The sequence below is a fragment of the Microsporum canis genome, genomic scaffold (assembly GCF_000151145.1).
Source record: "Microsporum canis CBS 113480 supercont1.1 genomic scaffold, whole genome shotgun sequence".
In the NCBI taxonomy this organism is placed as follows: domain Eukaryota; kingdom Fungi; phylum Ascomycota; class Eurotiomycetes; order Onygenales; family Arthrodermataceae; genus Microsporum; species Microsporum canis.
Genome location: NW_003299169.1, coordinates 3,239,630 through 3,264,230, shown reverse-complemented (window position 1 = coordinate 3,264,230; position 24,601 = coordinate 3,239,630). Strand labels below are relative to the sequence as shown.

Sequence of the window (24,601 nt, the reverse complement as noted above, 5' to 3'; positions counted from 1 at the left end):
CTGATTGGCGGCAGTGACACTTATCACTCGTTAAATTGATTTTATAGGATCTCTGGCATTTTCTTTGGGTGATGGAGCTATCAAAATGTAGGGTTGATCGTTTATAAACAGCTATCGCTGCTTTTTTTCTAGTTGCCTAGTATGTCTAGGCTTAAAATGCGCTTCCCAAAATCTTTAGCATATTCAAATGGAACATCACTACTTGACTTTAAACTCAGGCACAGCTCTCAGGTGGAGTTAATGAACAGCATAAAGAGCATAGAGGATAGCCATGGCAGTGAAACCTATATTCGCCACGCACCGTGGTATATTAGCGTCGAGAGACACTACAGGACTCATTGCTGTATTCTTTGTAAGCCTACTGGCATTGACTTGAGTGGCTTCAGGATAACAATATCCTTCTTGGAATAGTTCATTAATCGATGCTCTCACAACTTGAACAAGATCAGATCTACTATCCAGTATCTAGAAAGTGAAGAACCTTTATTTATATATGCCGCGTGAGATGCCCATAACATAGGGGCTATCAGTTCTTTCGGGTATGGCCCGAGGTGTAGAAACCAATCAAAAAGGTATCATCTAAGTAAGTACCCATCGCGTACCAGTATTCCACTAGTTGGTGCTCGAACATCGCGGGAAATATCAGTTCTTGACTGGTCAAAACCGCTCTAGCCATAAGTAAAGCCTATAGGCAGGGAGTGAACCCTTCTATTTCCATCTGCTTCTGTAGATTGCTATTAATTTTACCAAATAGTGTACATAGGATACTGAATATTTTCAGGAAGATGCAGCATGTTTGTAGAAGGAAGCGCGTTTAGGCGCGAAAACGCAAAATATTTACTATCACGTGACTAACTTTTGAACTATCATCACTTTTGAAAATGTGAAGCTGCCTGAAAACGAAGCTTGTTAGTTGAATCCATCCTTGGATTAACGTCTTTACATATACCTACACTCCTTAATTGATCTATGTGGGCATCCCAAAGCAGCTATCTACAGCTAGCCTTTCAACTTCCTCACATTCAGATCATTTCCTAGCAATGCGATAACCACCAACCGCCTTCTGCGAGAAGCTCTCTTATCATCCCACACCATGGCAACGCCTGTCAAGTCAAGGCCGTATAGGCGCATATTAACGTCTACGCTACATAGAAGATTTGTGCATGCTTCAGCATTTGCGCTTCTGGCGTGTTACGTTATTTCTTTTTTTATCGGGACGAAGTCTTCCTGTAAGCTAGTCAACAATAACATTGCAAACAAGAGCACATACTAATCACTACTACTCAGTATTTTGGTCATGGTTTCCTGTCGGTCCTTGCGGAATTCGAGCTTTACTTCTTTTTGTCTCAGGATTATGTGTTTTTATACTACGAGTCGGCCAGATGCACGTCGGTGCGCGAATCGCTACGTCCCATTTTCACAATTTCAGGCTTTCTGCCCTGTCCTTTACTTGCATACAAACCGTCATCTGGTATCTTTTTTCTGCATGGTGGTTCAGCGAGGTTTATAAATGGTCCTCCCCGGCGGATGCTAAATTAAACTGGGTGAATCCCGGAAAGTAAGTGATGTGTGTAATCATCTCCGAGTAGATTGAGAATCTAATAGTCCGTGAAAATAGATCATACGAGCGGTCACAGCTAAATGAACGACCAATATACCTTCACTCTTTTTTCATCATGCTGGCCCTAATCCAGTCCTCACAACACCTCTACTTCGATTGGGATGAGGTTCCTGTTCCAGTCGCAAAGCGAAACCCCCTAACGACCAGTCAAAGAACACATCGCCTAGCTCCGCTCTCTACGCAGTTCAATAACATTGCCCTAGACATCATACGTGAGTCGGTTATTATCGCGTTTATAACCACTTTTGTCGGTCCGATAATCTATATGTTTATTTTCCGCCGGACGGCCTGGAACTGGACACTTCACTTTGCGAAACTATTTTGGGACTTCCCTCGATCCGCTGCTGATCCACCAGGCCTTATGCCACCCATTCATTTTTTAATGCTGTATCAGTGCATGACATCTGGCTCTATGCTAGTTATTCTATGGAAGATATCAAACTTTCTCTTCTCAGCATTCCTAGGCCAAGCACCGTTGAAGAAAGGTCAACCACTAACAAGCGGTGCAGCGGATCCTAATGGAAGCCTTATCAATGGGCTCAAATCTAAAAAAGGGACGGTTTTAGCATTTGCATTCTGGGAGCTTTGCCTAATTAGCCAGGAATTCCCAGATAGGCGAAAGGAGATATTCAAGGATATTGATAGGAACGGAGGTTCCGCATGGAATCAGATACTCAAGGCGTCAGAAGAAGTAATCAAGGGTATTACAACGAGAATACATGAATTCCAAACCCCTCAGCCACAAGCCACTACCGCTGCGGGTGGCCAAAAAGAACCCGCACCAAACACCCCGGAGATGGTGCAAACATTACCTCGAATCACACAGCCATCTAAAAACGAAAATATTCTTCTTGCTTCACCAAAACCTGGTACAAGGACAGAAAAATTTGAGGCTGCTTTTGGTCCCATTGCTAAATCCTATGGTCAATCCCAAGATTGGACACCTGCAGCAAAGGCCAAAGCTCGTGCAGCTATGGATCGCGCCTCCAATGTTCTCTTAAGCCCAGAGCAAAAGCGCACATTATCGAACTCGGCACAAGAGCTGAAACTCCTAACGAGCCCTTCAGGTGCAAGCGGCTCCCCTAACCCCATAATACAACATATTATGCGATCTCCGCTCGGGTTTCCCTTTAGGCAGCCATTTTCCAACCGCCTACGAGGGATTGTACTGGGTTCCCCGAACTCCAAACTCGCAGCTATTGTTGATGCTACGGAGTCTCTTAAATGCCTGCTTATAGCAAGTTTGGAAGAGGATCAATTCGGTAGAGTCCAGGCCGACGTGCCTTCCGTGGTTAAGCTGTTCACCCAAACGATCATAGCGCTCGAGTCATTCGTTGGCAAGGATGGACTGCAGCCCCATTGGAGCGATGTTGATTTAGCAAGCCCTGGCGGAGAGGAGAATTTTCGATCTGTAGAACAGGTTGAGATCGTGATTAGTACTCTTAAAAATGGGTTATCAGAGCTCCTGGGTGCTTTCAGCCTGTATTTGAACGAGGTTGGAGTTGTAGGACGGGATTTACAACAGGCTCGAGAAGCAGCGAGGATAACCGATGTATGAAAAGAGAGCAATGCCTTCTCTTCATTATCTTACATAATAGACATGTTACTGGTTTATCATCTTAACTCTTCAGTCCACGTAGAAATTTTTATCTATACGTTAGTCAATACATGCCTTGACGTCTCAACCTTTGCGAGCAGTTTGCAACTGGATGCACCAGAAAGATAAAGAAAACAAAAAAATCTGCTTAATACAGCAGGGGCGGTTAAAGATCGATTAAAGATCGATTAAAGATCGATTAAAGATCGATTAAAGATCGATTAAAGTAATGAGGTGAGTAGTTGTGGAGTTCAAACTAATATAGACATAGAGAAGAGTAATCACCTAGGAGTGGAAGAAAGGGGAAGACATCACAACACTGCATTCCCAGCAGCGCGTAATAGCCATCTCAAATCATTTGTCCATCCCCCTTGTGCGGGGGCCACCTCTAGCGCGGATGATAAAATCTCCGTGTCAGGATTTGTGCCTTCACTAACGTCGGTCCCAGCGTTAGACACAGTTTCCAACTGATCCCTTGGGTCTAAGTCAATCTCTGCCCGTGTATTGCCTTCGGTACTGAAGGTGGTCCGCTGGCCTGGCCGGTGCGAATTACCTAGGGTAGGTGGTTGGACTGATTCATCCTCAGGACCAAATACAGTCCATTCAACCAGCCTATCTATCCATGAACCTAAACCAAAACCACGTTCACGAGTAAGGCGATGCACTTCGGCTTCGCTAACAGCTTCATCTTCAGAATCATCATCTGAATCCAAATCATAATTATAATACTCCTGGTAAGACACTGGCATTGAGTCGGGTTCTGCTCCACCACGGCTTGCGGCGCTATCGTCCGTAGGAGAATGGGTCTGCAAAGCGGCTAATTCTTCTCTTATTGACTCGTCCAAAAAATCAGGAACTAGTCCAGGGATATCCCTAGACCGTGGGGTTACAGCGCCGGAATGGAGATGTTGTCCTGTGGAGCAAGATGGTGTCATAGCAAGGTCAACTCGACTGGATCGTTTGCTTCCCGCATGAGAGTTTGAGCCCCTCCTCGACCTAGCAAGAGGGGTTGATACTCCTGACCGACGTCCTTGAAATTCACGTCTGCCGCGGCTATGGCTCTTCTGTCCATCCTCATTATGTGAAACAAGGCTGGTCGAACTTTCACGCTTGACCAACCATGACTGACCCTTTTCTTCACGGGTTGATGATGCCAGTGCCAGACCGGTCCTCAGTAACCATTCATTATCCTGGATTCGCGGTGTGGATATCCCGCTGGCCCCCATCTTTCTGCTTCGGGGGTTATAGCTTCTAGATCGCTGGTGATGGCGTGGTTGCTGATGATGCAGTGGTCCTGCAACATCAAGGGCATATAAGTGTGATTCACTCATCGGCATTCCTTGAGATGTTTTCTTCCTCTTCGTAAGATTTGCCTGGGACACGTTTCGTGACTGAGACAAAAGCGACGGAGTTACAGGCACTGAGATGCTTGAGAGATAGGAGCTGCTTATCGCGTGAGATTGATAAGTATTGCGATCAGGGCCTACTCCGCCGCTACCCTGATTTATGGAGGAAAAGTAGCCCCCATCCTCGGTATCATCGTCGAGAGGAAACCGAGAACTCAAGGGTGCCAAAGAGATATGTTGTAACGATGTGTGAGAGCGGCGGGAGCGGAACCCTTGAGAGTCAGAGCGGTATAATGACTGTCCGAAAGTGTTAAATACTCTTATACAGTGAACAGTACAGGGGCATCACGAACCTCCATTTTGCAGCACGAAGGTGGTCAGTTTTCAGAGCTCCTCTCGAGCAACCAAAAGAGCTCTGCTCGATCTTTTAGCCAATTAGCCAGGTAAAATTGTAAATTGTCAACCTGTTTTCCACGTAGCTGCGACTTGTCTGGTCGATATAAAAGTGATAATGAGGTGAAGCTTGCTGTTCAGGAACTTCAATCCATCCAGTGTGGAGGTAGCATTTAGGCGCTAAACCCGAAAGGGCGAACCCCATAATCTAACGCACGGACCGTTGATCATTATCGATAAGAGGGAAAAGCACGTGAAAATGGATATTATGTATCGGGGCAGACGATAAGAAATAGAGAGTGAAATATAGAAGTAATAAAGGGAATTAAAGATTACAGATGGAAGATGTTACTACCATCTATGCCCTTTTAGTATAAGACAGCTTACTAGAATAAACGCTCAAGAAACCCATTTTGAAAGAGACTACGTAGCGCGCTCAGACGATTTGTCCTTTCTGAACAACAAATGCTTGGATAGCCGATATCGCAGCCCAGAGCCGGTTCTCAGCTTCCGGGAATACAAGGGACCTCTCTCCATAAAAGACCTCGTCGCTGACCTCCTCGGGATGCCGTGGCAAGCAGTGCATGAAACGCCAGCCTTTGTTCGCTCCTCCACGGCTCGCAAGCTCGCTGGTAACCTGAAACCCTTCAAATGATTTCAATCGTTGTAGTTTCTCCTCCTCTTGCCCCATCGATACCCAGGTATCAGTCACAATCACATCTGCCTTCTTGACCGCCTCTTCGGGGGAGTAGGTTTGAATGAGGGCGCCGGGGCTTCTAACGCCGTTTCCGGCATTCTTGACAAGGTCAACGATGTGAGAGGGCATCTCATAACCCTTAGGGGTGGCGACGGCGATATCTATTCCCATTTTAGTGGCTCCAATGGCGAGGTCGAATAGCACATTGTTTGCATCCCCAACCCAGGCGATCTTCAACCCTTCCAGCCCTAGAGAAGACGATACAGGCTGACTTGAAGTTGCTTGAGGAGCAAAGTGTTCTTTTATCGTAATAAAATCGGCTATGGTTTGTAGTGGATGGAAAGTGTCACACAGAGCATTTATCACCGGGACAGTCGAGTGCTTGGCAATATTGGCGACATCGGAATGTGGCCCAACACGGGCAACAATACATGATACCATGGAAGAGAGGACGACAGAGGTATCGTAGAGAGACTCATTGACACCTAATTGGATATCATCTTTCCCGAGAAACATCGGATGACCTCCCATTCGCGTCACCGCCCCTTCGGTAGAAACTCTGGTCCGTGTGCTTCGCTTGTTGAAGACCATTGCAACCGTCTGGCCTGAGAGTGCGCCCGCGAGGGAATTAGGGATAGAGCCAGACTTAACTGCCTGTTTATGTGACAAGCCATTTCGAACTAGAGCGGTGAACTCGGCTGGAGTAAGATTTGATATCGAGAGGAGATGTCTTGGTGGCGTAGTTGAAGGAGTGGTGTACCGCCGGCACCGCAGCTTTGCCACATGTCCGATACATCGAGTTCGAAGGATGGAATGCATCTTTTGATTTTCCAAGTGAGTCAATGGCAACAGGCAAGGAATCGAAGCTCCAGTTTTACTGCAGGGGCGAGAAAAGTCAATATGCCAGGGCAGTAAAGATCAAATGAGTTGCAGCAAAACAGTCACTAAAAGGAACGGCCAATGGACACCATAAGCTTTCCCGCGCTCAGGCTACCGCAGCACTCTTGGTGTTATCTTGTTCTTCTCTCCGTGTGTTGAATACTCTAGGGAGTCATACAAGAGCTAACGGAACTTCCATCAGAGGTACTTACATAATCAGATAAAATGTGGGGTCGAGGTCACGCTTACGCTAACCCGGATAGGTTTAGTGGGAAAGCGCGCGGCTTCTGGGCCCTTTTGTTCCTTGACATCATTTCAGTCAGCCGCCCAAAGACGGATGTGCCAGACGACAAGGAGACCAACGGCCGTCGATGTTGATGGGGAACTCGATCAGATAACACGCACCAGAGGCCGCCGTGCAAGAGTCAAGCAGGATGACCGACGATAGTTCTGCGCCTTTATTAGGGGAATCGCAGTCCTTGCGGCCAACCAACCGCCGGGAGGTTACGGTAAACCACGACAGAGACTTGTCGGAAACAACACCACTACTTGCTCGTAGGCAGGAAGGCCTGCGAGAGGATGAATCTACCGATGGCTCTATCGATTCAGTGACCTGGCAAAAGAATGGCCTGCGATGGCCAACATTTATAGCACTCATCGTTCTGTGCTTATCAGTCATCGCCATTCTTATATTGGGGTTCGCCGCTCCGTCCACCATGAAACAATATGTCCAAGAAGCCACTGTGTTCAAGCCAACTGGCCTGTCTATTACCTCTTTTACTCCATTCGGTGTACAAACGAGAGTCCGAGGCACCCTTGTTATGGATGCATCTCGTGTGAAGAACCCAACTGTCAGGGATTTGGGCCGATTCGGAACATGGATAGGGCATGAGGTTGAATCTCAGGAATCAACAGTAGAAGTATATCTTCCAGAGTATGAAAATGCCTTGCTTGCTACCATTACCCTTCCGCCAATTAAAGTCAATATTCGGAATGGACATCTCAATGAGATCGACTTCATTGCAGAGCTGGCAACAGGAGATCCCAATGGAATCAAGGGAGCTGTTACCGACCTGATTGAGGGCAACATTGCCCAATTAACTCTTAAAGGGATGGCTAATGTCCCGTTGAAATCTGGTCTTTTATATCTGGGATCACAATATATAGCGGAGACTGTGGTGCTTCGAGGTCTGGCTTCCGTTCTTGATATATCCCTTATGTCCATCTCAGGTTTAGGGGAAACTGTGTGAATACTAACGCTATATTCTAGATATCTCCACCCTTCCTGAATTTAATATTACCAAACTGAATATCTACGAACGCCCTGGTCCTGGAAAATCAAAGGCCATTGAAGCAGATGTTTCGGTATCAATCTCAAATCGGTACCCACTCCACCTGACGCTACCACCTTTCGAGTTCAATATACTCGTTCCTAGCTGTACTCCTAATGATGCCTACATTATGGTTGCGAATGCAACAACGGATTCCGTCAATATTGAGCCACGAGAACCGGTAGCCATATCTATGCACGGCTTTGCACCTAAGGTTCCAGACGAGCTTGTCCGTAACTGCCCCGGAACTGCCACATCGCCACTTGGTCTTTTAATTGGCAAATATATACGCGGTCTGGTTACCACGATCTATGTTCGTGGAGGGTCGTTAATCTCTCCAACTATCCCCCAATGGTTACAAGAATTGATAAACAGTGTCACTGTCCCGTTCCCTTTCACGAGTCCTGGGTTTTCGCGATTAATCAAACGCTTCTCAATGACAAATGTCCATTTTTACCTTCCTGATCCGTTTGCGAAGCCAAATACACCCGAGTCTATGCCCAAGGTTTCAGCTTTGGTACAAGCTATCGTTGATTTACCTAGGCAACTAGATGTTCCTGTGAACGTCTCAAGGGTTCGGACCACCGCAAATGTATTCTATCATGACCACAACCTTGGCATTATAGACGTTAAGGAGTGGCAGAATGCTACAGTTCGACGAGTTGTTGATGGCGCGGATGGGAGACCAACAATGATCGTGGAATTCGATATACAAAAAGCACCCCTGCAGGTTACAGATGAGGATCTCCTATCTGAAGTCTTAAAAAAGATGCTGTTCGAGCGCCAAGATATACCCCTACGAGTGGACGCCCATGTCGATGCAGAGCTGCAGTCGGCCCTTGGCGAGTTTGTCGTCCGAGATATTCCCTCTGGTGGAAATATCGTTGTTCGACGTATGTTTATCACTAAGGTGCACAAACAAAACAGAGTACTAACAATTCAAAGCGCCATATGGCTCTAGACTTAGTGATATAAAACCTCGCGCCCAGTCTATAAAGATCGTTGAAACCACGAAGGACAGCATCCTGGCTCAGGCTAATGTAAATTTTACCAACCCGACTAACTACACCGTGCATCTGCCTTACATCGACATTAAACTGGTTCACAATTCAAGTGACATAGCGCATATAATCGGGCATAACCTTCATGTACGCCCAGGACAGAATACTGCAGTCAAGATCGATGTGCTGTGGAACCCCTTGGAATCTGGTGGTGAAGATGGCACTAATGCAGGGCGGGACCTCGTGTCTAAATGCGTCTCTGGTAACTTGGATTAAGCCATTGCTAAATATATCTATGAGCTAACTGTTATTTTTAGGAATTAACACAACTGTTATTCTCAAGCCATATGCGAACAGCATTCCATCACTTCCTTTACTTGGCGAAGCATTGTCCAAGTTTGAAGTTGAAATTCCTATCCCAAGACTACACCTTCCTGGCGAAGGGGATGGGTCATTCATCAAAGACGCAACGGTATTACTGTCCCTCTAGAGTTTCGTGTCTTAACCCCCTTACCCTTAACTTCACGGGACTATCCCCGCTTCGATTTGGACTTCGGGTTGTACTGGTTTGGCCTTTTTCCACCGTGCCGGCCCGTATGCCTTCCTGAGCTCCAGTTTCTCCTTTTTGTATACATGGATGGAAATCTCTTAGAAAGCAAATGTTTACTTGGTTCTCCTTCCGGGTAGTTACATCTCCTTACATCTACTGCCGACTTTACGATTATATCGCCACTTTCATCGAAGACCCTTTATGTCACTTCCGTCAATGCAACTTCGCTCTTCAACCACACCTCTCCCGTTGGTACAATACAATATGATACACCTTTTGCTGTTCCGCCGGGGTCGTCTCTGTCTCCAAGACTTCCTGTTCGGCCTGATCTTACCGGTGCAGGGTACCAGGCGTTAAAGGATGCTCTGGGTGGAACTTTACAACTTGACGTTTTGGCTGATATCGGAATTAGACTTGGGAAATATAGGCAAACTGTTAATTACTCAGGCCAGGGAATAGGTATAAACGTGGGTTGGTAACCTGCTGTGGCCCCTGCTTAGCATTGTCTATTTATTATTCCTTGCTTGGATACCTTTCTAGTGCAGTTTTTGAGGCGTTTCGGTTGGCAAGGATGGTTTTGCGTTGGGCTTTTCTTTTCCTTTTCTTGATTCATGCCTAATGAGGTCATTGTATCTCGGATGCTTCCTATTATAAATGCAAAGGAGTAATTTGGATGTTATTCCCGGCAGGATGCGAATAAAAATTCGGCTTGGGTTCATACAACTCATGAGCAGAAATGAAAAGGATGTGCCATGCCTGCCACACCGTTAATGCATCACCCTTGACTCGTAGCCGGCATCATTCGGAGAAGCTGACTGTTCAACCTGCATGCCCTTCGGCCCGGCCAGAATTGCCAAGCACCCTTCTTGGCATCATCGCTGCCTTCAGGGATTGCTAGATTCCTAGATGCGTCGACAGTCACCGTTGCTTTCCATCAACAATATTATCGGATGACAATAGCAGGGTTGCTTTCATGTAGCCACTGTCAGAGAAGTACTGTTACGACTAAGAAATACAAGCACGACGCACGACGCACGATGTACGATGCACGATGCATGAAGCATGAAGCATAAGCAAAGCATACCTGGCATACTATGTACATCATGGCTATATTTATACATCAGGAAGCCCGAGACTCATACGATATAATCGGTTTTCCGGTCAAAAAAAGTTACCATCCGTCAGTTGCACTATTGAGGCATCTTCGGTTTTCCGGAGACAATCTCCACAAAATGGACCCTAGTCACCTTACTATCTGTATTCCTTACATAAAAGGACAAGACTTCGAGGCAAAGAGGATTAATTGCCCATAGGAATACGGAGGGCTCCGAACGCCAAGTCTGGCACATTAACCAGGTTGTGCCTTGGATTGTCCTTGGGCACAGTCGTTCTCCGTACACAATGGCCTTGAGCACTCCACTAGGTGTCCTGCATGCCTAGGGTTTAGGACCCTGACTGGTGAAATATGATCAGAGAGTATTGATCTAAATGCAACCGAGCTCTGTGGGGCCGCTTGACCTGCCCGAACGAGCAACGGTGAAGAAGGAGCCTCTCCGTGCCAACAAAACTGAAAACCTTCGTGGTTAAAGATAGAATACCTTCAACTCGTATCTGCAGGAAAGATGAACAACCCAAGAAGCTTGACATCTCATCACTGAGATTGACCTGGGATTCCGCCAAGTGGTATTCATCTCTCTTGATATTGACAATCCGTTGCCAATTAAATAGTTACTCTTTCAAAGGAATATTCGAATCGCATTCTTGATATGATCCCAATAACTGGTTATCTACGGGATTGCAAACTAGAAAGGGGAATAATCATATATGCCTCACTGTTGAGAGGCCAAAGACCTTGCCACTCGGACGTATACCCATTCACATACTCGGTGGATCGGCATGCATCCGGAGAAGTTTGGTTTCCGCTCTCCCTCAACTTCCGTCGAACATCTATTACATGCATGGAAGGTATCCGAGAGAGAAGAGCCATGGCCACCCTAGACGTCCATACTACACGTAGTATATTCATAGTACATAATATGCAGGGGTACTATATTTACATGGGAGATATTTTTTTCCCGTTGAAGTTCTGAAGAAAAGTCCGCACCGTACAGAGTATGGAGAAGCAGAAAGCTACTCTCAGCAGCCCGAATTATTTGTTTCGAAATACGCAATACGCGTTATCAGTTATCTCCTCCAGGATTTATACCATCAACAACATTGATATGTCCTCGATTATACTGTCATGTTGTGGCAAGAGGCCTGTCGGTTGGAAAAATAGCGGGACAATACCCCTGGCACGTTCATGCATGACCCTGTTAACATGATAGCTTGGGAAATTCTAATTTAGGGACTATGGTGACTTAAAATAGAAACCTGTAATATTTACAGGTCTCTTCCATTGGTCGCGTGTTTCAAAGTCAACATTTTCAGATATTGAAACCTCAAGACCACGAGTCAGCTCATGGTCATTCCTTCTTCGGAGAATCTGCCTTTTCCCGATCGACGCTATCCCAGCACGCATTCTCCATACACGTCTAGGTATAAACCTGCTTGATATGGATTCAGACGCTTACTCAAAGACTAGATTATAATGAAAGCATCTAACCGCACCCCTACGGAGTACGGGCCGCAGGAATGCGTCGGGAAATAGGTTTTGTTGGGCAAATGCAGTGTTCTCCTCTTTCACCGTGGAAATGTAACCTCTGTCTCACTCATCTTCGTTCCCTGTCTTGCATTCGAGTATGCAAGACGCAAATACGCCGTCTAAGTATAGGCCTCCAGTCTCCATCAGGAGCTCGGTTATACTGTTCGTATGTGACCATGCCCTCTACAGGAGAGACCGATTGTTGCCTCTATAACGGATGATACACACACCCGCCAAGGGGATCACTGAAGATTGACAGAATATAAATATCCCAAGGCCCACCCGTTATATTCCAATCTAAAGAGATCAAAACTACTAAAATCTTCCCTTCAAGCCCTCCTTTAGTCCAATTTCACAATGAGACTAAGTCATATTTTCAATGTTGGCGTCTTGGCCACAGTTGCAACTGCTTTATCAATTCCTCGTGGAAAAGAATCTCTGCCTGGACCCTCATTTAGGCCTCCTCCAAATGTCGACAGTGATAGTAATGTCATTGAATGCAAATATCCTGCAATGAAAGGCTGGGCAGCCGATAATGGCAGCAAAACAGGCTGGTTAAAGTGGGTTGGTGATGGACCAGCACCAGCCCCTGGAGCATTCAACATTACAACAGACTATGAAAAAATATTTCCAGAAGGAGTGACAAGGAAGGTAAGGCTTCCACAAATATTCCTTCCTCCTTCCTATCTAGAAATACATCCTAACATACTATGTTGAAGTATAATTTGGTGATTGACGAAGGTTCTGTCAATCTTGACGGAGTGACCGCGAGCCATGCTATGCTCTATAACGGCCAATACCCGGGCCCCTGGATTCGTTAGTCTCCTTCCCTTCTATACGATCATAAACGCCATACTAACCGCTACTTTGTTCAGAGGCATGTTGGGGCGATATTGTTGGTTAGTCTTTTCGGATGTATCTTGCGTTGAAGTGCATCTTACTAACTCCCACCAGAAATCACAGTTACAAACAAGCTGAAGTACAATGGAACTACCCTCCATTGCCATGGCCTTCGAATGTTCGACAATCTTCTTATGGACGGTGTACCCGGTATAACACAATGTCCGATTGCACCAGAAGATACATTCACATATAGATTCAGAGCCACCCAATACGGATCAACGTGGTACCACAGTCACTATTCTCTACAATACTCAGATGGCTTAGTCGGCCCTTTGACTATTCATGGCCCTTCAAGTGCAGACTACGATGCATCAATTGACCCTCTCCTCTTGGGTGATCACATTCATAGGAGTGCTTTTCAGGACTACTACAAAGTACAGACAAGGATACCTCCAGAGATGGACAGCCAGCTTTTGAATGGAATTGGTAAGTTGCAACCTCAGCTTGGGCTTAACTCTGTTGCTAACAAACTTTTACAGGAAATTATAACAAGGACCCCAACCGCAAGCCCTATAGTACACTTGTGAAAGCAGTACGTAACAAACATCTTCACTAACATAATTTACAAAATATCTAACGTCGAATTTCTGAAGGGAGAAAAATATTTAATGAGACTGATTAACACATCCACCGATACTACCTTCATATTTTCCATTGATAAACACAATTTCACTGTCATTGGCGCCGACCTTGTTCCATTGGAGCCCTATGATACTTCTCATATTCTCATTGGAATTGGTAAGTATCTCCGGGATTCTTTTCAAAATGAGAATACAAATTCTAATATTTACTTAGGGCAACGTTATCATGTCATCCTCAACACCCTTCCTGAAGTGAAGGATGGAGACTCGTTCTGGATTCGCATGGTCCCTGCGGGAGATGGGTGCAGCAGGTTCCGAAAAGACCACGTACCTGATGAAAGGATGGGAGCACTATACTATGGGAAGAAAACGGATGACCTTCCGAAGTCTGAAGGCGGCGGATACGACATAAGTTGTCGCGACGAGCCATATGAGCGTTTGAAACCTATTCAGAAGTGGAATGTGCCAGACCCATTATTGGCACCGGAGTTGATGACAAAAACCCAGAAAATCGGTATTGACGTCTGGAATCCCCCAGGTCGCCCTACCAACGCACCCAAAATTGCAAACTGGGGAATTGGGCCCCAGCCAATGTGGCTAAATTATTCGAAACCGATTGTTAAAAATATGAATATCGAAGACTGGCCCGAGACCTGGACTGTCTATCCCGCACATGATTATACCCACGAGCAATGGGTGTACCTTGTTGTTACGGGACAAGAGAAACAGGACGGACTAACTAGAACACAGGCTCCAAATGCTCATCCGGTATGTCTCAAAAAGCGAATACATTTCCTTTACCAAGGCATACGAAAACTGACCCTTTAATTATAGTTGCATTTCCATGGTCATGACTTTGCGCTCCTGCAGCAATCCTATGAACCGTTCAACAACAGTACATTGAACCTCAAGCTTGATAACCCACCTCGCCGCGATGTGGTTTTGCTTCCTAGCAATGGGTTTGTTGTCCTTGCTTTCAAGGCTGACAATCCCGGCTCCTGGCTCATGCATTGCCACATCGCCTGGCATGCTTCAGCCGGTCTTGCTCTTCAGATCTTGGAGGACAAGAATGATGTCGTCGAGTATCTTAAGTCTCACCCTGAAGATGTCAAGGAGATGCATCGAGTGTGCGACAACTGGGATAAATGGTACGGCAATCCCGATAACCATTATCCTGCCGATTTCTTCCAGGAAGACTCTGGTATATGAAGGCTGGCCGTCCTAATTCTTCTGTTTAAATACTTCTTTTTCATTCTTTCTTGTCTTTATATTCTTCTATATATCCCCTTTTGTTATATTAATGATTTAAGATACCTGGATGAGTAGAAAATAACTCATTTACCTTTTTTTATTCAACAGCATGGCATGAATTGATTCTTATAAAAAGTAAATTCGTTACATTACTGGAGTACAAATATAAAATAAATACAAAGGCCATTCCACCGGCTTAATTATACACATATGTAGCAGGCAATGTTCCCTTATATTCAAACCCTGCCACATCCGCCCTATAGCATGAGGTCGAAGGGTCCTCGATTCCAGGGACCGTTATGTTTTTGAACGGGGCAAATAGTTGGTAGTAGTCCTTTCGTATTTCGGAGTTGGGGCATGCCCACCACCATGTCCCAGGTTGATTGGGCACAAAGACCCAGTCGTATGCGTAATTTAGGTTGGCCATGCATGCGCCTGGAGGCATTACCGGGTCGGACGGTGATGTATATCGTAGTGCACCGTCTGCGTCAAGATATATACGTTGACCACCATCGACACCAACACTCTGGCCCAATAATCAGAATAGGAAGACTCAAATAGCAAAAGAAGGGTATAAATTATCAAGTTGTGTGATATAAGGGGGGTTTTTTTTGGGTTGATTCACGATGTAGAGTACTTACCAAAGAGTCCATCTTGCCTCCGTTGAGTACTGTCTCATCCATTTCAGAGCATTGGTTGTCAGGACAAGTAGTTGATGGCTTCCCACCTATCCAGAATCGTGATTGGTATGCTTGGAGGTATTCTTCTCTGGAGGGGTTCTTTCTCATAACTCTCATGGTGACGGCATCGAATGGTGCCTCCCAGCCTGGATCCCGTTTCTGGGTCTCATGTACTGGTATGGCTCCACTTATGGCCAAGAAAAAAGGGATAAATGATATAGTCTTCATGATTGTGCAACGTTCAGGTCTGTCTGCCGTCAAACAAATTGCTTCAGTATGTGGTGAACAGGAGCGGGAAGAAGAGAGGATATATATCCAATGCCATCCATGTAAAATTTGAATATATCATGACCTTCAAATTACTAAAGAGCAAAATCAGAGAATGTCCTAGACCCGAAGTCGTCATTTCAACTCGTGAGGAGAAGTTGTTGCATGGTTATATATTGCCCCTGTCATATGAATGAGCATGCAATGCAACAGACAAGGGCTGTGACGATGTAGGGATATAGGCAGGGCGAAGAAAACTCTTGATCACAGCCTGGATTTGATCACTTTCTAGAAAGATATTGACGAGGAGGATTAGTTCTCTACATCAATAAAACCAGAAGCATCGACTCCTATTCAATTAAATATTTTGTGTTGCCCCTGTTCTGATTTGTTTGTCAAACATATAAAAAAAAAAGAAAGCAGCGGCTGCACAGTCAAGGGAATCGAAAAGGCTTAACCGGTCTCTTCCCCGCAGGAAGCAAGGGCTTAAACAGCTCCGGAAAGACGGAATGCATAGCTCTCTACTATGTGTGTCCTCTTTGACCCTGCAGCTACCTCGCGGGCCCGGTCCTTCTCTCCCCTGGGGCGGAGTGCATCTCTGGCTGAACCGCTGGAGTAATGCATTTCGTCATCATGGGGAGCAATAACTTCACCTCCGTCTACACCGATGAAGTGCACTAGAGGCCTTTTGAAGATTTTGCTATATTTCGCCTGATTTCCTCCTAGTTACATGTTTGTCATATAATATAGATGGTGGTAAAGCGTAGCGAGTCGGCCGAATGTGGCTGATATCAGAGGAAAAAACCGGGGTTGCTTCTCGTATAACTATGCTTACAGGAGGCAAGGGCGAAAACTGACCCCAAAACCACGTATATTAAGCCTGGCAGCGAACACCTACACCAACTATGTGAGATGTGTAAGGGATAAGGGATTATTAGCTAGCATACCCCTCGCTCGGTGTCTATAGCCTCAGGTAAAATCCATCATTTTCTATGTCCCATACCACCGAGACGTGCAGGAGGCCGGCCTTGTCCTAACATGACGTGCTTGGATGAGCAAGGTAGAGAGCTGCCCGGCGGCCTTGAGCAAAGCAATGGGATAATCCCTCCCCGAGGTGTGTTCACTCTTGTCCGAGCGTATCCTGGTGAGAGAGTAAGGATATAGATCTTGCTGCATCCCCGGCTATTATTAATCGGCCGTGGCGAGCGCGCACCCAGAGGGTTATGGGCTATCGTCATATCCAGGGTTGCACAAACAGCATGTTTGCTCTAGGGTTCGCAGTCAGCAGCGATACTCCGTAGAGCGGCCTGGATTTCTCCTGCTTAGTTATGTGTGATTCCAACCCTCTTCGAACAAGCCCCTTCCCAGGAGATATAACTTGAGGACACATCACATGCCTTCATCCATAACAGGAGAAGGACTTGGATTCAGCCGCGGTTGGTGTATCAAGGGCGAACGGAAGTAAACTGCTTAGGATCGGTCGTATAGCTGAATACGGTAAATCAAATGGTGCTGATTTTGGGCGCGCCATCTTTACTCATAGCGAAACTCGAGCGAGCAGCTACCCAGTAAGGACCGCCCGTAGATTGGACATATTCTCTACGAACGGACACGGACGGAGAGGACTTGTCGGGTTGCAGGAGAAATGTCGCCATAGGACAGGATCGGAGAATGCGGTTGTGGCTGGACAGGGTAGGATGGCGATCTATCGGATACCTCCCTCTCTGGTCACACAATAATAACCATCTTTCAATGAGTTATTTAATCTGGAGTCTGGGGGATAACCCGTTCGCCGAGAAGAGAGATCGTGACCATGTTATTCTTTTCAACGAATACAAGGGTTTAGAAGCATATATCCTCCTCCCACGGAGAAGTAAACTTGGCAGGGAGAGAACTAACCATCTCTGACGTCTCCAGGGAAAGTTGCGATATGCTCCGATCAAGTGAGCCAGGATATACTGTCGGCTTATCCCAATCGTCCCAAGCGGGGTATAAGACACGATTGAACAGAGACACATAGGATGTATGTGTTGTGTATAATGGAGGGTGGAAGAGAGAGAGAGAATCAACCAGTGATAGCCTGCATAAAACATGCAGATGAGGATGAGGCCTCCAGGAAAGGAAAAAAAATGGTTGTTTCAACTGTTGGTAACAACCCCGGCCCCTTAGGCACCAACCCAGGGATACAGCGCAAGATACAACCCGATACTTCTGGTTTTCCTTTGTCTGTGCTGGAGACCAGGAGTATGGATGAGTATCTCGGGTTGCATCTGCTGATCCGTACGCTTGGCTTCTCTTCCCCAGACACCAGCAGGCTGACCTGATCGTGCATGGCACACAATGCCGTATATACATACGTGGGTCGAATCAGCGAAGAGGAGATTCGGCTGCCGGGGCGATCTGAGAGCCTGAAGCTGATGTTGGCCTTCATGTCTGCCTCTCCGTCTTCATCTTCATCTCGTCGAGAACTGTAATCGTACGAAGCAATAGCGAATATATGCGAACTGCTCCTCCATCATCCTTCGCTCGCAGCGGCTGCACATCACATGTTGTAGATAAGCATGATTTGCTCTCTTTCTCCCTCTCTTCTGGTATGCAATAAGCCTCAGGCCAGTTAAACAGTTTGATGTCACCTTGCATTTCGCCGCAAGTTAGCAAGCCACATCATCCCAATTGTATGTTTTCCCACGCGAGAATACGAAGTTATATCGACCCCGCCAGTGTCTCTCTCAATTCCCAATTGAACAGTCTATAACTTTACCGCATGCAGTGAAATTGAAAGCGTCCTAGATGATGTGACACCCTCTCAGCCTCGGGCGGCTGGTGGCCTTGTTAGGTTTCATGAGGTTTGTCGAGTGACCAGTTCTAAATATTCTAGTCAACATATAATATTCATCATAGCTAATCTGGAGAAGTTAGTTTGAAGCGATATTGTATAAGAAAATAATAATCCCATTAAAAAAAAAACACTGCATGGCATGGCATACGTACATAAACGAGACCAGCCTATTCTTAGATTCGTCAATCCACGACTAGCTGCGCCGCGTGTTTGGAATATTATATGCAACCTGCAAGTCACCAGACGACAGAAAGCAGCAAGCAGTTAACATCAGTTAACAGGCATTCAAAACCACTGACTGCACTGGCCTCTTTTCCCGCTATCAAATATGATACCGCAGCCTGGGTAGCAGGGGGTGCCGTGTATCTCGCGTCTACCGCCTCACCGCATGGCGGACCGTCTTAGGCTCACCGATACTATGGTAGGAGTCCCTTGTCTAATATCGAGTCTAGGGTGGAGTTGGAGTACCGTCCGGTGGCCAACTAGAAGGCGATTTGATACACTTCATCCAGTCTATTGGATATCGGATTAACCAAATAGAAAATCATTCGATCTCCAGTCATCATAATTTGATAACAAGGAGACGGGACTTACGTGTTAAAAAGCCCACAAGGTCGAATTGTAAAAAGGATAGAAGGATAAAAAAGAAAATTCAAATCGAAGTACCTCCTTAGACGGGGGACCGGTCATGGAGGGCACCATTCTCGGTTTCAACGCTCAATGTTCTCTTTTCTCTTTCCGCATCCTCCTGAGCGCAACAAGGCTGGCTGGCCCATATTGGGCTCTCGGTATGCGTCCTGGCCGTATGTATGTGTATCTGCATGTCACGGCATCCCCGGTCAGTGATCCTCAAGTTGGCTTTTTTGTTCCCTCGAAACATATGATGCATGATATAAAAATAAGGATGCCGTTGAGTGGAGTAAATCTCTAACGATGCTCGCCTCCGATGGCGAAGCGTATCGTGAGATTTTAATGCCCAAGAAACCGGCTGCTTTTGCTCCTTGACGCTATTATTCCGTACTACCCATGACGTCTTTTTTGCTCCGCCGTGTCGTGTTTTTTTTTTCTTTTGAGTCATGGCTGTGAATTTTCCATGCCCCCTTTTTTTTTGATATCCACCCATCCCTGGATGGTGAGATGTCCTTGACCCGCCCTATGCAGTGTATATACATATATATAAATATACGGATGGGACATATATAAATATATGTATATATCGGTTCACACCCTCCAGATCATTGGTCTTGTTATTTTTTTGTCTTTCTGTCTTTACTTTGTCCTTCGCTTTGAACTAGATGCTGGTCAGTTTAAATATCACACACTTTCAAACTTATCACAGGGCAATCAAACACTACCAAGTATGTCCTCGTTGTCCCGTAAAATCCATTCAAAATATTGACTGACATCAAGTCAAGGCCTTCTGCAGTGGTCAATGGGAAGACGGCCTGGATACGATATTCACATTCCAGGACAACACCATCTGTTGATTAACTGGTCAGCTTGACCAAATCATCATCTCCTCAAAGCACCTCTCTCAATATCAAGGACTCACAAACGACTGAAGCCTTGATAGAGAACATAAACCCTCTATACACCAACCATGTGCAAGAAACTCCTCTATTATCGATGTGGTGCCATCGAGACCATTTTCTCTCGAGACTGTAACTGCTCCAGGAAAGTGGGAGAAGAGCGTTCCCGCCTACATTGTGGGATTTGCTCGGATTGCCAGACATAACGTTGAGAAAATAGATGGCTCAATCAGTTCAGGCGACTGTTTGTGCCTTGCTGGATGATGGATTGCTTGATTAAATATTGACGATTGATGACCTACAACCTCCTTTCCTTTTTTATTTTTTCATTCGAAGAGGGAAGAGCTATATATTCTCTGGTTAAGATATAAAATGGCTGCCTTCATCCCTATCCTTCATCCTTTCACTCTTTCTCCAGCCTGTTCCATTAAATTTCTTCTTCTTTTTCATGTTACAGCTTCATATACCCAACATGTGTCTCGCGGGCGATTTAGACCAGTTTACTGTTCTCCTTCCTCATAATTGCTTCTCGGTCTAGATCTGCTTCATTTCTTCCAAGTGTTTTAAATGTATTTGAAATTTATTACTCTTTTTTGCATAAGCTTCAAAGATTGTTATTACTAGACACAGGTATCCCAGCATCTCATATAGACGGTCACATCCTTGTCACATCCATCTTGATCAAGGCAACCATACAGCGTTGAACAATTTAACAGCCTGCACTAACCCAATCCTTGTTAACCTGGCTGGGAAGGTAGGAAAAGGACAGCTGGCCGAGTTTCCAGCATCGTGCTGGTGAGGAAGTGGGAAAGAAAAACGCCTGCAAGCGGAACAATACAGACCCAGGGTAGTTCCAGGAAACAAAGCAAAGGTGGATAGAACGGTGAGCGGCTTAACCTGGGGGCAGAGTGCTCGTGTCGACAACATCAGCGGCCTCTTTTTCGATTTCTTCAACAGGTGATGTTAATGGAGAACGAGGCAGCGCCATCAGACCGGTTCGGGTAGATTCAAGGATTCCAAAAGGTGAAATCAGCTTGAGGAACGAGTTGATGCGGCTGGGTTTTGCGGAACTATAAAAGAAGTTAGCCATCGATCCCGATTTAACCTTCTGGGCTCAAGCTTACAGTTCAACAATGCAATTGTTGGTGCTAATATCGAGCACCTTTCCTCCAAACTGGTGCGTCAGATGCGTAATAGCCTCCAAATGTTCATGCTTATGTCGAAGAGCCTCGCTGGCAGCTAATCTACTTGGATGATAATCGGCAATTTCAGAGAGTGATCCATCCACTTTATGCATTTCACGATGCTGAGCTTCACCTGAGGATGGATTGTTGGTATCACTTTCGGGAGTAGACATTTCTTGATGATGCTGAAGCAATTCCTCAAAGACCTCTGGCCCCAAAATGCTAACCTTCGCCAGCAGCAGCTCACGCTGGACGAGAGCAGAGTCTGTATAGTCCAGAACAGCCCAGACAGGAACGAGGTCATCCAATTGACGGCGTGCTTGTTCAACAACGCCGTCCAAACCACGCAGCACGATGGTCATTCTCGACAGATCTTCAACTTCGGTATTACACACGACAAGGCTGTCGATGTTGAAACCGCGCGCGGCCAGAATGCCAGAAATCCGAGATAGCACACCCGGCTCATTTTGAACAAGGCAGTTTAGCACATGGCGCTTCGGCGGTTTTGTCGATGGAACAGGGGTCTCGTAAAGAATGGAGGAAACCGCGGCGGGAGCAGACCATTGCGGCGATGTGTCAGAGACAGGAAGCGGGAGGGGTGAGCGCCGATGAAGAGCTTTATATGCAAGGGCGGATGTTGAGCTGGATGACAATCTAATCTGCTGGTATCTTTGATAGCTCTTTAAGCTCAGACGCTGACATGGATTCTCAACTGCAACCCATGCCCGGCTCAATTGGCCGCGAAAAACAGCTTTGGAGGCCATTGATGCTGGAGAAGCTAACAAATTCCCACTCATTTTTCCAAAGGACAAGTCCCAGGAAGAGCGAGAAGCATTTATCTCCTTTGACTTCGTCTGAGTCAAACAAGTTGTGAGTAATAAAACCAACGCATTTTCTATCTTTTTTTTTTATTTTTTTTCCCTTTTAGAGAAAAAGGCCGGCGGTTTGATCATGTGATAATGACTAAGAGCCGAGATCGGAGAAAAGGGAGTTATCTCCTTTAGGACTAGCTCAATTATCATGTGACTTAACACGTGCTGTTGTATGACTAAGCAGGATCGGCTCAAAAAAGGTCAAAAAACAAAACAATAAAAAAAAGATGATCGCGAAAGATCAAATTTCAAATTTGTTGGAAGAAGAGAGAGAGAAAAGAGAGAAAGAAGGCGTTTCTCAGGATAAGAGCATTGATTCTACAAACTCTTCCCCTCTGGGTGTTTAAAGGCCTTTTTCTGTTGCAGTTCTCGAGACGACACCAGGATGTCCGAGAGTGACAGACGGGCCAAACGCTCTCGTTTCGACCAAACAGAGCCTGAGCCGAAACGACAGTCTCGATTTGATAGACGTTCACGCTCCCCCTCAGCTCGAGTTTCAGAGCCGGTGCGTGATCGCAGCCCAATTAACCGTAGATCTAGCCCGGGATCAGAAGATGCGAGCAAGTCAGCTACTCCCTCTGATCCTGCAGTAGCTGCAGGTGAGTTCATTTTGATATTGGCCCCTTTGCTGCGTAGCTCTACGGATCAATGACCACATAGCTAACTACTATGACTATAACCGATAGCTGCCGCTGCCGCCAAAATAAAGGAGCAGATACAAGCAAGACAAGGCTATCAACAATCCTCCACCCCCCCAGGACGCTCCGTATGTTCGAATACTACTCCTCTAAAATCACTATATCGCATTGTTGTTTTGACTGGCGTTTTAGATTTCTAGCCCATCCAGTAAGGCCTTATCCTCGGTTGCCCATATAAATGGTGAAGTATACATGGCGGATGGCGATTACATCAAAGACATCGAAGTCAATGATCTCCGAAACCGATATACTATAACTAAAAGCACTACTCAAAAGATGGTAAATATCTCTATAATATCCGCTGATACTCCCAGGCGTTTGTGGCTCGATATATCCTTCCCCTGGAACTAACTCCAAGTATGGACGGGAGGGTACTCGCTGGGATATATAATTCTCACTTCCTATCATAATTGACCACTGCTAAGCACTTTGTTGCGTCAACTTTTGTGATGATGGATGAAGCTTACCCACAATTCTTCATAGCACCTAACTCCCGCTATTTTGCATCTGCTGACCTCCGCTGCGTGATATAGATTAAAGAAGAAACTGGCGCCGGTACGACAGTTTTCCTTCCACCCCGTTTTTGCATTCTAGAAACAAACTTGTTGGTTAAGAGAATATGCTCATAATTTCTGAAAAGATGTCACCACTAGAGGAAACTACCTTCCTGATAAAAGCATGGCAACCCCTTCGGTAAGTCCTTGGAATGTCCTAACCATTGTTCTAATTGGTGAGATGCTAATATGTTTCTGTTAGAACCCGCCACTGTACCTGCATGTGACCAGCAGGACGAGAGAGGGACTGGATAAGGCAGTTGAGAAGATTGAGGAACTCATGAAACAGGAGCTCCCTGTTCTAGTTGATGAACGGAGATTCCGTCGAAGGGAACCACCAGAGCCTGTTGAAAGAGATGAGTTTGGTCGCGTAAGTGACCTCCTATATCAATATTTATATATACAACTCACATTCTAACTATGGCCTGTAGCGTAAATGGCCTGAGGAACGGATTCCTATCGATCTGGAACCTATTCCTGGCTTTAATTTGCGTGCACAAGTTGTTGGCCAGGGTGGTCAATATGTCAAGCACATTCAACAGAAAACCCACTGCCGTGTCCAGATCAAGGGTCGTGGGTCCGGATTCAAGGAACACGGTACTAACCAAGAAAGTGATGAACCAATGTATCTGCATGTTGCGTGAGTTTTTCTCTTAGTTACCTATGACTTACCCTTGTTATTCTAACGTTTCCTTAGCGGCCCTGACCCAAATGAAGTTCAAAATGCCAAAGCCTTGTGTGAGGATCTACTCAGTAATGTTAAGGAACAGTATGAAAAATTCAAGGAAAACCCACCACCGCAGCGAAGTTATCACGGGGGTGGGGGTTACGGCCATCGCGACCGCCACCAATATGGCCTAGGCTATTCATCTGGTGGTGGTCCTCATGGCGGCGGTGGCGGAGGATACAACAGCCACTCCTCCCCACAAACGCCGTCAGGTATGAGCCCTCAATCTGGTTCCGGAACAACACCTACTCCATCCGCAGGTGGTTCTCAGTCAGATTATAGTGCGCAATATGCCCAGTACTATGGAGGACAAGACCCTTATGCTGCATACGGAGGCTATCAAAATTACGTTGCTTACTACCAGTACTATCAGCAACAAGCTGCACAGCAACAACAGCACAACACACACTCAGAGCTACTGCACTCCACCGCTCCCCGGACTCTGCTGCACTCACTC

The 24,601-nt window shown here is 46.0% G+C and overlaps 10 protein-coding genes across 10 annotated transcripts; 6 read left to right on the top strand and 4 right to left on the bottom strand.

Moving 5' to 3' along the window:
• Positions 1 to 1,093: 1,093 nt before the first annotated feature.
• MCYG_01195 (nuclear envelope protein) lies at positions 1,094 to 3,179 on the top strand (the record flags this gene model as incomplete). The annotated part of the gene is made up of 3 exons (XM_002851045.1): positions 1,094 to 1,229; positions 1,288 to 1,558; positions 1,619 to 3,179. 3 exons carry the CDS (start codon positions 1,094 to 1,096, stop codon positions 3,177 to 3,179), a joined length of 1,968 nt encoding a protein of 655 aa, XP_002851091.1.
• Positions 3,180 to 3,529: 350 nt separating this feature from the next.
• Positions 3,530 to 4,923, bottom strand: MCYG_01194 (conserved hypothetical protein; the record flags this gene model as incomplete). The annotated part of the gene is made up of 2 exons (XM_002851044.1): positions 3,530 to 4,861; positions 4,891 to 4,923. The coding sequence occupies 2 exons, from the start codon at positions 4,921 to 4,923 to the stop codon at positions 3,530 to 3,532; spliced, it is 1,365 nt and encodes a 454-aa protein (XP_002851090.1).
• Positions 4,924 to 5,393: 470 nt separating this feature from the next.
• MCYG_01193 (ornithine carbamoyltransferase) lies at positions 5,394 to 6,473 on the bottom strand (the record flags this gene model as incomplete). Its single annotated transcript, XM_002851043.1, has 2 exons — positions 5,394 to 5,902; positions 5,927 to 6,473. 2 exons carry the CDS (start codon positions 6,471 to 6,473, stop codon positions 5,394 to 5,396), a joined length of 1,056 nt encoding a protein of 351 aa, XP_002851089.1.
• Positions 6,474 to 6,967: 494 nt separating this feature from the next.
• MCYG_01192 (conserved hypothetical protein) lies at positions 6,968 to 9,894 on the top strand (the record flags this gene model as incomplete). Its single annotated transcript, XM_002851042.1, has 5 exons — positions 6,968 to 7,763; positions 7,804 to 8,757; positions 8,810 to 9,127; positions 9,183 to 9,337; positions 9,553 to 9,894. The coding sequence occupies 5 exons, from the start codon at positions 6,968 to 6,970 to the stop codon at positions 9,892 to 9,894; spliced, it is 2,565 nt and encodes an 854-aa protein (XP_002851088.1).
• A 2,262-nt stretch (positions 9,895 to 12,156) lies between these two features.
• Positions 12,157 to 14,752, top strand: MCYG_01191 (multicopper oxidase; the record flags this gene model as incomplete). The annotated part of the gene is made up of 9 exons (XM_002851041.1): positions 12,157 to 12,225; positions 12,405 to 12,710; positions 12,779 to 12,875; positions 12,935 to 12,958; positions 13,023 to 13,388; positions 13,442 to 13,494; positions 13,556 to 13,700; positions 13,758 to 14,311; positions 14,378 to 14,752. The coding sequence occupies 9 exons, from the start codon at positions 12,157 to 12,159 to the stop codon at positions 14,750 to 14,752; spliced, it is 1,989 nt and encodes a 662-aa protein (XP_002851087.1).
• Positions 14,753 to 14,990: 238 nt separating this feature from the next.
• On the bottom strand, positions 14,991 to 15,702 carry MCYG_01190 (uncharacterized protein; the record flags this gene model as incomplete). Its single annotated transcript, XM_002851040.1, has 2 exons — positions 14,991 to 15,320; positions 15,436 to 15,702. The coding sequence occupies 2 exons, from the start codon at positions 15,700 to 15,702 to the stop codon at positions 14,991 to 14,993; spliced, it is 597 nt and encodes a 198-aa protein (XP_002851086.1).
• A 1,432-nt stretch (positions 15,703 to 17,134) lies between these two features.
• On the top strand, positions 17,135 to 17,747 carry MCYG_01189 (uncharacterized protein; the record flags this gene model as incomplete). The annotated part of the gene is made up of 3 exons (XM_002851039.1): positions 17,135 to 17,202; positions 17,285 to 17,433; positions 17,659 to 17,747. The coding sequence occupies 3 exons, from the start codon at positions 17,135 to 17,137 to the stop codon at positions 17,745 to 17,747; spliced, it is 306 nt and encodes a 101-aa protein (XP_002851085.1).
• A 1,521-nt stretch (positions 17,748 to 19,268) lies between these two features.
• MCYG_01188 (uncharacterized protein) lies at positions 19,269 to 20,373 on the top strand (the record flags this gene model as incomplete). Its single annotated transcript, XM_002851038.1, has 3 exons — positions 19,269 to 19,383; positions 19,920 to 19,938; positions 20,190 to 20,373. The coding sequence occupies 3 exons, from the start codon at positions 19,269 to 19,271 to the stop codon at positions 20,371 to 20,373; spliced, it is 318 nt and encodes a 105-aa protein (XP_002851084.1).
• A 628-nt stretch (positions 20,374 to 21,001) lies between these two features.
• MCYG_01187 (acetolactate synthase small subunit) lies at positions 21,002 to 22,057 on the bottom strand (the record flags this gene model as incomplete). Its single annotated transcript, XM_002851037.1, has 2 exons — positions 21,002 to 21,179; positions 21,234 to 22,057. The coding sequence occupies 2 exons, from the start codon at positions 22,055 to 22,057 to the stop codon at positions 21,002 to 21,004; spliced, it is 1,002 nt and encodes a 333-aa protein (XP_002851083.1).
• Positions 22,058 to 22,550: 493 nt separating this feature from the next.
• On the top strand, positions 22,551 to 24,426 carry MCYG_01186 (KH domain-containing protein; the record flags this gene model as incomplete). The annotated part of the gene is made up of 10 exons (XM_002851036.1): positions 22,551 to 22,764; positions 22,852 to 22,931; positions 22,996 to 23,142; positions 23,178 to 23,234; positions 23,397 to 23,418; positions 23,504 to 23,556; positions 23,620 to 23,787; positions 23,849 to 24,057; positions 24,115 to 24,351; positions 24,405 to 24,426. The coding sequence occupies 10 exons, from the start codon at positions 22,551 to 22,553 to the stop codon at positions 24,424 to 24,426; spliced, it is 1,209 nt and encodes a 402-aa protein (XP_002851082.1).
• Between the last annotated feature and the right edge of the window lie 175 nt (positions 24,427 to 24,601).